The following is a 14,020-nucleotide window of genomic DNA, read 5'->3' on the forward strand; positions in this document are numbered from 1 at the left end:
CCAGTAAATGATGAGAGGAAGTTCAGGATGCCGTAAAAATAAATTCTTGAGTTGAGCCCAGGTTTCGCATAATGCAGTTTCCTAGGGCAGTTACCCGGCTAAAGGCGCGGTGCCCCTGAAAACAGCACGCGGGGGACACAGCATTTAAATAAATGTGTTTCTTTGCCCGAACAGAAGTTCAGAGCTGCTCAGTTATCATTAATTTTGTTCTTTTATAGCCTCTGCGGGCGCGAATGGAGAAGTTGTGCTCTTGGAGGTTTTGTGAGTTGCCCTGCGCAGGCGGAGGTGACCCTCGATTTCTCACCCGGCGGCGCGCAAGTTAGGGGCACGCGGGAGGGCGCGGGTGTGCGCATTTGTCAGACGTGCCGTCCCTTCTGGAGACAGTGGAAACCCAGGGGGAAACCGCAGCGCAAACCTGGCCGGCCCTGAAAGTCATGCCATCCGCCCGGAACCCTTAGAACAGGTGTCCCGGGAACGAGGCCGGATCTGTGCAACAGGTGAAGATGATTCTACAGACCTCAGCCACCCAATTCATTTTTGATCACTCCCCTAAAATGCAGACCTCAGGTCCCCACTCGCGTGGGTAGACGGAGACCCGGAGGCCTTGGCCCTCTGCGGAGTTTGCTGGACTATGGGGGTGTGTGTGTGTCTGCGCGCGGGGAGAGGGCCTGCTCCCCCAAGTTTAGGGTCGAGTCGAGTCCCGGGGGAGTGCCAGGGGAGGAGGCGGCCGGGAGCGGCGGAGGAGGGCGCAGGGCACGCAGCCGCGGCGGCGCGACCCGGGAGGCGGACTCTCGCTTAACCCTCGCTGTCTCCCCCTCCCTCTTCCTTTTTAAAGGACGCCGTGGAGGCAGAGCTGTCAGCAACCGGAGGCCGTTTGTGCTTGGCCCGGCCAGGCTGACTCCGTGACAGACAGGGGCGGGGGCTGAGGGGCCGCCCGTCCCGAAGCCCCAGACGTGGGCATCTCTCGTTCTGCTGCTCCGGGCTCCGCTCTGGACCCGGCGACGGCGGCGAGTCCAGCTGCTGCGCGGCCCGGGAGCTGCCAGCCCCGGCCGCGATGGCTCCCGTGAGGCGTGGGGTGGGAGGTGGCCGAGGGCTGGGCGAGCCCCTCGCGCCCGGAGAGTTATGAGCGCGGCGAAGGACCGAGCATCGGCCCGAGCCGCAGCCTCGGCGGGCGCCTCCCGCGGGCCCTGGCCAAGTCGCCCCCGCGCACCATGCCGACCCCCGGCCGGCTGAGCCCGCCGCGCCGCAGCCCCTGCTTCCTGCCTGGCCCCCGCTAACCCTCAGGGGAGCGATTTTGGCCGCCCGGGCAGCTCCCCAGGCCGCTCCCCAGGAGAGGCGGAACCGCGGGGCGAGCGGGGCCCCGGCTCAGCCCTTCGCTCTCCAGCGCGTCCCCCTGCCGGCCGCCCGGCGCGCCCGCGGCGATGGGGGCGCTGCTGGCGCTCTGCCTGCTCTTGGGCTGGCTGCGCGGGGGCCCGGCGGGCGCCCAGCAGCCCGGGGAGTACTGCCACGGCTGGGTGGACGTGCAGGGCAACTACCACGAGGGCTTCCAGTGCCCGGAGGACTTCGACACGCTGGACGCCACCATCTGCTGCGGCTCCTGCGCGCTGCGCTACTGCTGCGCCGCGGCCGACGCCAGGCTGGAGCAGGGCGGCTGCACCAACGACCGCGGCGAGCTGGAGCACCCGGGCGTCACGGCGCGTGAGTACGGGCCGGGGCCGCGCGGCCGGGCTGCCGTGCCTGCCGGCCGGTGCGCGCGCGAAGAGGCGTGCCCGGCCTTCCCGGGTCTGCGCAAAGGGGACGCCAGAAACTGGGGGGATCAGGGGAGAAGTGGGCGGTCGCGTTTCAGGTCAGGGGCGCAGTTTCTTTGCAGTCCCGATTCCCGCCACACGCGGTCTCCGCGGTCTGCCCAGGAGCTAGTTCGCCACCGGCCGCGAGGACCGCGGGGTTTGCACCCAGTGACTCTGGGGGAGACGGAGGGAACCCCGGGCGCGCACGACAGTTCAGAGAAGGGCTGTGGCGGCCGCGCCAGGCTGGACTTGCGTTTTCCCGGGTGGTAAGGGTGCCCTATTCTGCGCCCTGGGGGCTCCGGAAGCTTTGAGAAGTGCTGATGGCGCAGGGAACGCAACTCTTGGGGTGCGTTTAGCTGTAGCCCCGAGGCGGTAAGGAACTTAAGGCACAGTTGTGTGTGTGTGTGGCCGCTTGGTCGTGTTCCTAAGCCCCATTCTCACGACTTCCTTTCATTTCTCTGCATCGAATTACCCACTCCGGCCCACCCCCCATTGTCACGCTTTTCAGAAATGCCCAGGTCCTCCGGTTGGATATTTAGAAACCGGGGTCGCAGGGGCTTCCCCGCCCCCTGTTCTCACGTCGGAAAACACGGGTCAAGTTTCCGCTTACTTCAGAGCGGAATAAATCACAACCCCAGCAGAGGAACTTTACACCTTAAAAAACAAAAAAAAAACCTTTCCACCTGAATCGGAACTTCAGGGAGACCATTTAGAGCTCCAGGCGATGGTTTTACGGCCGGGGAAACCGGAGGAGCGGGGGCAGGGGCGGGGGGAGCCGAGAGAGAGCCTCGACACCCCAGAACTCCCGAGCGGGGGCCTGAAGCGGGCCAGACATGGTCCCCAGGCAAGGCGGGAGGGGCTGGGGGATGATCACCGGTGCTGGGGCCCCAGTCCCCCGAGACTCAGAACCCGGAGGAAAGGGGGACCCGCCTCCCTTAGAACTCCGTTAGACCGTCTAGGAATTTAACTTTGGAGGGCGAAAGACCAACCTAGAGGATTGAGGAAGTGGCTTCTGGGGGAAAGATGTTCGGTGGAAAGTGGGGAACTCTAAGGCGGCCTGGCTTCAGTCACTCGCCGCCTCTGCACAGCAAGTGCTAAGCGCCCGGTCTGCCTGGGGACCCCATCCTGGGCTCCCGGTCTGCCTCGGGGACCCCATCCTGGCCTCCCCCGTGCTCTCTGGCAGGAGAGGGGGCAGCCTCCGCACCCACCCAGGCTGGGGTCTGGCAAAGCCTCAGCACCTTCCCTTGCCAGCTTGTCATCGGGGCGAGTTACTTAACTGCGCTGGGCCTCTTCTCAACTCTAAAATGGGCATGTTGCTCTCAGAGGAGTTAGGTTGTGAAATAAACGAGTGTATGGATGCTCAGCAAGGTTCTGAGTGAGTAGTCACTTTAGACTTGCCTTCTGCGGGGCAAGAAGTAGTAAGAGGTACTAGTAACCTTCTACTGCTTCTACTGCTTGTACTTCTAGTGGTAGTAACCTTCTTCTAGTAAGACGGGGCAGAGTGGGTGGCACCCGGAGCTTACACCCAGGAACCCACAGATCTTAGGGTGGATAGTTCTCTCCCACTCATTGCCTATGTGTCTTTGGGAAACTCAGCGACTCTCCAATATGTTTCCACATCTGGAAACTAGACCATATCATGCCTGCCTCACAGGGTTACATGAATCTGGAAATAAATACTAAATAGGCACACAGTAGGGTCTTAGTCAATGCAGACCTGCTTTCTTTTCCCTCCAAGCCGGAGGTTTGCATCCCAAGGCAGCTCTATCAGGCAGGGGCCACAGCTGGAGAACCGCTTGGGAGGTGCCTCTGGGTGGGAAACATTATGTCTGCCTTATAGAGGGAGAAGGGAACTGGGGCTAACTCTGTCAAAAAGTTGCGCTTCCAGAAAGTGTGGGCCACCAACACCAAGGACCACACTGAAGTCTAGCTAAAGTTCAGTCTGACCTTCCCAGAATTTGAGTGGGGATCGAGAGGCAGGAGAGTGACGGCTGGAGGAGGCATCCCAAATTGTTTCTGGAAAGTATCCAGACGGGACAGTTTGTGATGTGGTAGGAGACACAGTTAGTGGGGGCCTGCTATGGATTTCTTTATGCTGTTCTTTCTGTAGTCTTGTAAAATCCCAGGGGGTTCACTTAGCAGGTCCAGCTGTCTCTGCTCAGATCGGAGATTCTTGGATAGGAGATAGATTTTCAGCCTTAGCATCCTTAAGCACCCCACTGTGATAAAACTCCTAAAACCTGGATTGAAAGCCATTGTTATGGTAACCGCCCCCGCCCCCCCAACTCATCTTTTCTCTCCGTCCAGTGCGCGGACAGGAGGATAGAATCTGTTCCTTCTGATTTCCAGATGTGCAATATGATGGCTAATTGCTAACAGAGTCTACAGTATCAGTCTGCTTCCTCCCTGCTAGGAGCAAGAATATTCCATCATCACAGTTTGCAACTCAGAGGTTACCAGTAACAAGCTCTGAGAAGCCGGGCTGACCAGGGTGGTTGAGTGGACCTCCCACCTCCTACCCACGAGCAGCCGCGAGTTTGGGCATCTCTCACCTGAGTACCTGTGCCTGTTTTTGCCTTCTAGAGCCTGTCTACGTCCCCTTCCTGATTGTTGGCTCCATCTTCATTGCCTTCATCATCCTAGGCTCTTTAGTGGCTATTTATTGCTGCACCTGCTTGAGACCGAAGGAACCCTCGCAGCAGCCAATCCGCTTCTCACTCCGAAGCTACCAGACAGAGACTCTCCCCATGATTCTGACGTCTACGAACCTCAGGGCACCTTCCAGGCAGTCCAGCACGGCCACCAGCTCCAGCTCCACGGGGGGCTCCATCCGAAGGTTCTCCTTTGCCCGGGCAGAGCCAGGCTGTCTGGTTCCCTCACCGCCCCCACCTTACACCACAGGCCACCCAATCCACTTGACCCAGCCGTCCGGGTTCCTGGCATCGCCCCAGTACTTCGCTTACCCGCTGCAGCAGGAGCCCCCGCTGCCCGGGAAGAGCTGTCCAGACTTCAGTTCCAGTTGACAGGCCGTGGCTGCAGATCCATCTTCTGGAGCAATGGCGCACCCGTGGATGCTGCTGCCACGGCCACCAGGAATCCCCAGACGATTTCCCTTGGACCAGCGACGTCATGGAGGAAAGCGCGAGGAAGACACAGCGCCTCTTAGTCTTGAGGTTCCTGGCTGCAGTCACAGAATGGCTGTGTTAAGAAAATTGCTTTCTGGCTTTGAAAGCATGGTGACTATTACATTTCAACTTATGCTACTTTTATTCAAAATATGCAGTAGTTCAACTTGAAAGTTACAAGTCGGCTGAAGCTGTTTTATTGGACAACTCAGCTATCCTACATAGGCCTATCTGCTCTTTTTTCATTATAAGTTCTTTAGTGAGTGATAATACAAATATATACATAAATAAGCAAAGAAATTGTACCTGATTGTAATTATCGAAGGTTCATTTGAAAAATTAACTGCTAAGTAAACTGAGGAGACAGTGAACAGCCTGTTTATAATTTGGGGAGCAACTTAACTGGGAATAATAATATTAGCATCATGACAACAGTTATTTTTTAAATCAATGGCTAAATTTTGTTGGAAATATAAGAGTGTCTTCAGAACAGAAGATTTCAATAACTGCATGAGAAATTTAACATTTTAAATATTTACTTAGATATTCATTGTAACAGAGATCTTATGTAAAAGCATTTCCCCCACCTGTCCAAGGGAATATTTATTGCAGACGTTTTGTTCAGCAACATTTAGTGTTTAAATGAAAGTTGAACAGTTGGGTCTTAAAACATTTATTTGTAAAATGAATTATGTACAAATGTAAAGATTTGTAATTTAATGTATTTACTACACTGATGGTACTAATTATTTAGTAGTCACACTGTAATTTTTTATGTTAATAATAAGCGTGGAGTTCAAAGTCCAGCTTTAGCTATAATCTTCTGATATTATGTATCTTAAGTGCCACTGAATTCCATGTCTGATGACTAAATATTTGGGCATATATCCTGCTGGATTAGAATAAATAAAATGCTTTATGTTTTCATGAAATCTCTTTGAAAGTTTAGATCAAAGTGCTTCATTGTATCTCCTTAACGATACTCTCTGCTATTCAATAAAAGGAAATGTCTTTACCTAACACTTCATAATTTGAAATGAAAAAAAAAATCCTACATTAATTTTGTATTATGTTGGAAAGCTGTTTTCTACATTGGGACGCCTGAAAGCAGCCAAGGAAGTGGACATTTGTAGAGACGTCAGCCCGTGGGGTGCAATCCTCAGATGTGTTATTTGCATAGATTTAAAAATTGGGACATTTCTCATAGGAATCTGAATTTTGGCTTCTCGTGGCATGAAGAGGATGTGGTCCGAGGGTGCTGTTTTGCTGGGGGCAGGAGGTCCTTGCCTTCCACCAGCCTTCTGCCTGGTCTCCCTGGCCTGGCCCATCTCCCTCAGTTTTGCTGCCTCTTGGCCCCTTGGGTGTCCTTTGGAAACCCAGGTTTATATGGGTCCATACTATTGTATGTCATCCTCAGTAGCTCTTGTCAAATACAGATCCTTTAGAGGTGGAATGCTGACCTAAGAAAAGTCATTTGGCCTTGACTCTTTGTTTTCTAGTTGAGGAAGCAAGTTGGAAGATGCTGTGTCTTTGCCCAGACTGATGGCAGGACATCTGACTTCTGGTCTCCTGCTTTCTCCTGTAACTAATCCAGGTATCCAAAGTCAGCCCAAATAATGAAGGAATAAACATAAGAAGGAAGGGAGGGAGGGAGGGAGGGAGGGGGAAGGCAGGAAGGAAGGAAAGAAAAGGAGGGCGCGGGGAGAGGGAAGAAGGGAGAAAGGCTGAAGGTACAAGGAGAAGCATTTGTGTGAAGCTCTGGAATTCACTCTCACGTTAGGCGGGCTTTATTCGTGTTTGTTACCTACTGCTCCTCTGCTATTTTAATCGTTACCTGGCTCTTATGACTCAAACCGTATTCTAAATGTTTACATGCACTAACTCCCCCCTCTGCCCCCGCAAACAATGCAACATGGAGGTGTTATAATTCCTATCTTACAGATTTGGAAACCAAGGCATACAGGAGTGAAGTAACTTGCCCACGTCCCATAGCCCGTCAGTCCTGGAGCTGTCTGCATAACCAGATTCCAACAGCAAGGGAACAACTGGCTTTGAGGTTCCTTTGTCTCTGGGCACACGATCCACTGACAAGTAAAGAAAGCATGAGGCTCAGGGCTTCTCTCCAGGACAGTGATTATTAACCCCATTGGATCTAGTGAGTTTTCCTTAGAACAAATATTTTGTTTCACGCCTTTAACTGTCCACCAGCTTTGCTGGTGGCTCAGACGGTAGAGAATCTGCCTGCAATGCAGAATATCCAGATTTTATCCCTGGATTGCGAGGATCCCCTGGAGAATGGAATGGTAACCCACTCTAGTATTCTTGCCTGGAGAATTTTGTGGACAGAGGAGCCTGGCGGACTGCAGTCCAATCGGGTTGCAAAGAGTCAGACAAGACTGACTGACTGACGCTTTCACTTTTAACTGTCCTAAAATGAAATTCCTAGATCATATTACTCACTACACATATACTTAAAAACAATCAACATAATGTCTTAATGGTAAATAGAAAGGAGAACGAAAAGGAGAATTATTTCATAATGTAAGAGCTTCAGCAGATTTAACAGAGGACTCACAGGAGAGCCTCTTCACACGGGAATAACCGAGATGTGACAGGCCCAGTCCAGACCTATGCAGGCTTACAGCACTGTCCATTTACACTCCAGAGTCGCCCTGCTCTTACTGAGATTTTCTCCCAAAGTTTGATTTTCTTTTAATCTGCACCGTAGTTATATATCTGGAAAATTCAGTGTATATTTAAGGCGGTGCAGAAAATACTTACATAAAATGGGACTAGATTTTTCCAGTGATAGAAATGGAGGGATATTTCAAAGTCCTGCTCATGGACATCAAGTCTTTGTTGGGCCAACTGCCTCATGCACTGTAGGATCTCTGAAGAACAGAAGCTCTATATGTTGAAAGGTAGCTATGCAGATAGTCAGGTCAGTCGCTCAGTCGTGTCCGACTCTTTGCGGCCCCATGAACTGCAGCACGCCAGGCCTCTCTGTCCATCACCTGGAGCCCACCCAAACCCATGTCCATTGAGTCGGTGATGCCATCCAACCATCTCACCCTCTGTCGTCCCCTTCTCCTCCTGCCCTCAATCTTCCCCAGCATCAGGGTCTTTTCAAATGAGTTAGCTCTTTGCATCAGGTGGCCAAAGTATTGGAGTTTCAGCTTCAGCATCAGTCCTTCCAATGAAAACTCAGGACTGATTTCCTTTATTTATTTATTTATTTCTCATTTTTCTTTTTTTAATTTTTTTTTATTAGTTGGAGGCCAATTACTTCACAACATTGCAGTGGGTTTTGTCATACATTGACATGAATCAGCCATAGAGTTACACGTATTCCCCATCTCGATCCCCCCTCCCACCTCCCTCTCCACCCAATTCCTCTGTGTCCTCCCAGTGCACCAGGCCCGAGCACTTGTCTCATGTATCTCACCTGGGCTGGTGATCTGTTTCACCACGGGTAATATACATGCTGTTCTCTTGAAACATCCCACCCTCACCTTCTCCCACAGAGTTCAAAAGTCTGTTCTGTACTTCTGTGTCTCTTTTTCTGTTTTGCATATAGGGCCATCATTAGCATCTTTCTAAATTCCATATATATGTGTTAGTATGCTGTAATGCTCTTTATCTTTCTGGCTTACTTCACTCTGTATAATGGGCTCCAGTTTCATCCGTCTCATTAGAACTGATTCAAATGAATTCTTTTTAATGGCTGAGTAATATTCCATGGTGTATATGTCCCACAGCTTCCTTATCCATTCATCTGCTGATGGGCATCTAGGTTGCTTCTATGTCCTGGCTATTATAAACAGTGCTGCGATGAACATTGGGGTGCACGTGTCTCTTTCAGATCTGGATTCCTCAGTGTGTATGCCCAGAAGTGGGATTGCTGGGTCATATGGTAGTTCTATTTCCAGTTTTTTAAGAAATCTCCACACTGTTTTCCATAGTGGCTGTACTAGTTTGCATTCCCACCAACAGTGTAAGAGGGTTCCCTTTTCTCCACACCCTCTCCAGCATTTATTGCTTGTAGACTTTTGGATAGCAGCCATCCTGACTGGCGTGTAATGGTACCTCATTGTGGTTTTGATTTGCATTTCTCTAATAATGAGTGATGTTGAGCATCTTTTCATGTGTTTGTTAGCCATCTGTATGTCTTCTTTGGAGAAATGTCTGTTTAGTTCTTTGGCCCATTTTTTGATTGGGTCATTTATTTTTCTGGAATTGAGCTTCAGGAGTTGCTTGTATATTTTTGAGATTAATCCTTTGTCTGTTTCTTCATTTGCTATTATTTTCTCCCAATCTGAGGGCTGTCTTTTCACCTTACTTATAGTTTCCTTTGTAGTGCAGAAGCTTTTTAGTTTCATTAGGTCCCATTTGTTTAGTTTTGCTTTTATTTCCAATATTCTGGGAGGTGGGTCATAGAGGATCTTGCTGAGATTTATGTCAGAGAGTGTTTTGCCTATGTTCTCCTCTAGGAGTTTTATAGTTTCTGGTCTTACATTTAGATCTTTAATCCATTTTGAGTTTATTTTTGTGTATGGTGTTAGAAAGTGATCTAGTTTCATTCTTTTACAAGTGGTTGACCAGTTTTCCCAGCACCACTTGTTAAAGAGGTTGTCTTTTTTCCATTGTATATCCTTGCCTCCTTTGTCTAAGATAAGGTGTCCATAGGTTCGTGGATTTATCTCTGGGCTTTCTATTCTGTTCCACTGATTTATATTTCTGTCTTTGTGCCAGTACCATACTGTCTTGATGACTGTGGCTTTGTAGTAGAGTCTGAAGTCAGGCAGGTTGATTCCTCCAGTTCCATTCTTCTTTCTCAAGATTACTTTGGCTATTCGAGGTTTTTTGTATTTCTATACAAATTGTGAAATTATTTGTTCTAGTTCTGTGAAAAATACCGTTGGTAGCTTGATAGGGATTGCATTGAATCTATAGATTGCTTTGGGTAGAATAGCCATTTTGATAATATTGATTCTTCCAATCCATGAACATGGTATGTTTCTCCTGTTTGTGTCCTCTTTGATTTCTTTCATCAGTGTTTTATAGTTTTCTATGTATAGGTCTTTTGTTTCTTTAGGTAGATATACTCCTAAATATTTTATTCTTTTTGATTTCCTTTAGGATGGACTGGTTGGATCTCCTTGCAGTCCAAGGGACTCTCAAGAGTCTTCTCCAACACCACAGTTCACAAGCGTCAATTTTTTGGTGCTCAACTTTCTTCACAGTCCAACTCACATGACCATGGAAAATACATGGTCATACATGACCACTGGAAAAACCATAGCCTTGACTAGACAGACCTTTGTTGGCAAAGTAATGTCTCTGCTTTTTAATGCTGTCTAGGTTGGTCACAACTTTCCTTTCAAGGAGTAAGCGTCTTTTAATTTCATGGCTGCAGTCACCATCTGCAGTGATTCTGGAGCCCAAAAAATAAAGTCAGCCACCGTTTCCACTGTTTCTCCATCTATTTGCCATGAAGTGATGGGACCAGATGCGATGATCTTAGTTTTCTGAATGTTGAGCTTTAAGACAACTTTTTCACTCTCCTCTTTCACTTTCATCAAGAGGCTCTTTAGTTCTTCTTCACTTTCTGCCATAAGGGTGTTGTCATCTGCATATCTGAGGTTATTGATATTTCTCCTGGCAGTCTTGATTCCAGCTTGTGCTTCCTCCAGCCCAGCGTTTCTCATGATGTACTCTGCATATAAGTTAAATAAAGCAGGGTGACAATATACAGCCTTGACGTACTCCTTTTCCTATTTGGAACCAGTTTGTTGTTCCATGTCCAGTTCTAACTATTGCTTCCTGACCTGCATATGGATTTCGCAAGAGGCAGGTTAGGTGGTCTGGTATTCCCATCTCTTTCAGGATTTTCCACAGTTTATTGTGATCCACACAAAGGCTTTGGCATAGTCAATAAAGCAGAAATAGATGTTTTTCTGGAACTCTCTTGCTTTTTCGATGATCCAGCGAATGTTGGCAATTTGATTTCTGGTTCCTCTGTCTTTTCTAAAACCACCTTGAACATCTGGAAGTTCATGGTTCATGTATTGCTAAAGCCTGGCTTGGAGAATTTTAAGCATTACTTTACTAGCATGTGAGGTGAGTGCAATTGTGCGGTAGTTTGAGCATTCTTTGGCATTGCCTTGCTTTGGGATTGGAATGAAAACTGACCTTTTCCAGTCCTGTGGCCACTGCTGAGTTTTCCAAATTTGCTGGCATATTGAGTGTAACACTTTCACAGCATCATCTTTCAGGATTTGAAGTAGCTCAACTGGAATTCCATCACCTCCACTTGCTTTGTTTGTAGTGATGCTTCCTAAGGCCCACTTAACTTCACATTCCAGAATGTCTGGCTCTAGGTGAGTGATCACACCATCGTGATTATCTGGGTTGTGAATATCTTCTTTGTATAGTTCTTCTGTGTATTCTTGCCACCTCATCTTAGTATCTTCTGCTTCTGTTAGGTCCATACCATTTCTGTTCTTTACTGAGCCCATCTTTGCATGAAAAGTTCCCTTGGTATCTCTAATTTTCTTGAAGAGATCTCTAGTCTTTCCCATTCTATTGTTTTCCTCTATTTCTTTGCATTCATCACTGAGGAAGGCTTTCTTATATCTCCTTGCTATTCTTTGGAACTCTGCATTCAAATGGGTATATCTTTCCTTTTCTCGTTTGCTTTTTACTTCCCTTCTTTTCACAGCAATTTGTAAGGCCTCCTCAGATAGCCATTTTGCATTTCTTTTTCTTGGGGATGGTCTTGATTCCTGTCTCCTGTACAATGTCACGAACCTCCGTCCATAGTTCATCAGGTACTCTGTCTATCAGATCTAGTCCCTTAAATCTTATTTCTCACTTCCACTGTATAATCATAAGGGATTTGATTTAGGTCATACCTGAATGGTCTAGTGGTTTTCTCCATTTTCTTCAATTTCAGTGTGAATTTGGCAATAAGGAGTTCATGATCTGAGCCACAGTGAGCTCCTGGTCTTGTTTTTGCTGACTGTATAGAGCTTCTCCATCTTTGGCTGCAAAGAATATAATCAGTGTTGACCATCTGGTGATGTCCAGGTGTCGAGTCTTCTCTTATGTTTTTGGAAGAGGGTGTTTGCTATGGCCCATGTGTCATCTTGGGAGAACTCTATCAGCCTTTGCCCTGCTTCAATCTGTACTCCAAGGCCAAATTTGCCTGTTACTCTAGGTGTTGCAGATAATGGATAGTATTTATTAAACACCATGTGTGTGTTGTACGGCATGTATCATTTAATCTTCCTAACCCTGAAGTCGGGACTCTTACCATGCCTGTTTGGCAGAGAAAGAGATCAAAGCAGAAAGACTGAACACTGTGCCCAAGACTGATGATAACAGAACCAAGATTTGAACCCAGGCCCACTGTCTGCTTTGAAACCCTACATTCTTTATGGTGTGTACTGTGAAGTCCTAATCTTCTTAGGAAAAAAAAAAATCCAACCTACTTTTCAGAAAATCTTTTTGGGGAAGAGTTGTAACATTGCACACACCCTATAGACGGGGCGGGGGGGGGGGGGGATTGTGCCCATGCACGGAATCGGTGCCTTGTTGGGGAACACAGAATATCACAGAGCATAGAACAGAGGCAAAAACACGAGAGGGCAAACATCTCTGTCTTTACACCTGAGAAAACTGGGACAGCAGGGGCTGATCCAGGTACATTCTGGAGTCACAGCGTCTTGCTTAGTTTTCTGGGTGTGTTTCCCAGAGGTTGAGGCGCTTCGGCTACTTACTTTATTGCACTGTGTGTCGGCTTTCTTGTTTGTAAAACGGAGATGTTAATTGTACCCTACTGCTGAGGCTTGTCTTAGCAATCAGAAGTCAGAATCATTGTCCTGTGACTTGCCGTCTAGTGGGGAGGGAGCTGTCATCAGTCCCTGGTACATAATCGAAAGCAGACGAAATATCCTCGCAGATAAAGGCAAGGCTGAGTACTGTGGAAGGGGCTGTCACGCTGATTGGAGGGCACAGAACAGAGAAAATGGCCCGACGGTTTGATAGAATTAGTCCCTGGTAATCCATGGCCTCTTGATACCTGGCCAACTTCTTATTGCCTGAGACAGAGCAAGCACCCTCCCACCCTGCACTCAGAGCCTGTGAATCTATGTATTTTAGAGAAATGTATTTAATAAACTTGCTTTTATTCACTCCAAAGCTAATAGATTGTAATTTTAATTGTCCCAAATGCATAGATTTTTCCTTCTTATTTTCCCACCCTATTTTTCATTGATTTTTAGTGATTCCCCATGGAAGAGAATTTTGCCAGATTGAGTTAAATCTATAGGAAAATTTCTCTCTAAAACGAGTTAACCCAAAAGGTTCCTGAGAGTATGATAATCACAATTAGGAGTATGATACATTTCACTGGGGCTGGATCAGTTTACTTGTGCATAACCTAAAAGGCTTATTTAGTGTATGTTCAGGAAAAATAAGGATTTACGAGCATGTTAAGCTATTAAGGCAACAAACGTATATTTTTATATGTATAAGACTTTCAAAATTTCAGTTAAACAGTTGCTAATGAAGTTATTCAGACAAGAGTTTACATTTGAATTGCTAGTTACATAGTCTGTACTTGAAATAAAGACTGAATAGTAAAAAAATATTATATTTTCCAACAATTTTTATTAGCTTACTAGTGAAATGATCCAGATTAGAAAGATCTTTCTTCATTAAAATGAATGGTTCTGTATACTGAAATAGAAGCTTTAGGTCTGAGATGCCTTCAGCACATAAAAACAGTCTTTACATGGGGACGATGTTCTGGATTTATGCATTTCAAGTCTGCCGTTTCCTTAAGGTGGTGTTAGAAGGCGGTGCTTATTTTAAGAGGGATGGTGCAGAAAGTGAAAATATTTGGCATAATTCACAGGTTACTTTTCGGAACATTGTTTTGCTGTGATTTTGCCTGGGGGGGGTGACTCATACTCAATTGTTGCCCCCGGAAAAGGTTGTGGGGAGGGGAGTGGGGTCCCAGACAGGGAAGCATGCACTGCCCCTCACTGATGGAACCAGAGGCTCTCCACGTGGCTCCCCCAGAGGGTCTCTGAGAACTCATCC

At 47.8% G+C, this 14,020-nt stretch overlaps 1 protein-coding gene across 2 annotated transcripts; it reads left to right on the forward strand.

Moving 5' to 3' along the window:
• Positions 1-1,292: 1,292 nt before the first annotated feature.
• Positions 1,293-4,957, forward strand: SHISA3 (shisa family member 3). 2 transcript variants are annotated; one of them, XM_065907283.1, is made up of 2 exons: positions 1,293-1,698; positions 4,371-4,957. In XM_065907283.1, exons 1-2 carry the CDS (start codon positions 1,422-1,424, stop codon positions 4,808-4,810), a joined length of 717 nt encoding a protein of 238 aa, XP_065763355.1. In that variant the 5' UTR covers positions 1,293-1,421; the 3' UTR covers positions 4,811-4,957. The 2 variants fall into 2 exon arrangements, with proteins under 2 accessions (XP_065763355.1, XP_065763356.1); XM_065907284.1 differs by having other exon boundaries at positions 4,431-4,957.
• Positions 4,958-14,020: the final 9,063 nt, after the last annotated feature.

Source organism: Muntiacus reevesi, chromosome 16, assembly GCF_963930625.1.
Source record: "Muntiacus reevesi chromosome 16, mMunRee1.1, whole genome shotgun sequence".
NCBI lineage: Eukaryota > Metazoa > Chordata > Mammalia > Artiodactyla > Cervidae > Muntiacus > Muntiacus reevesi.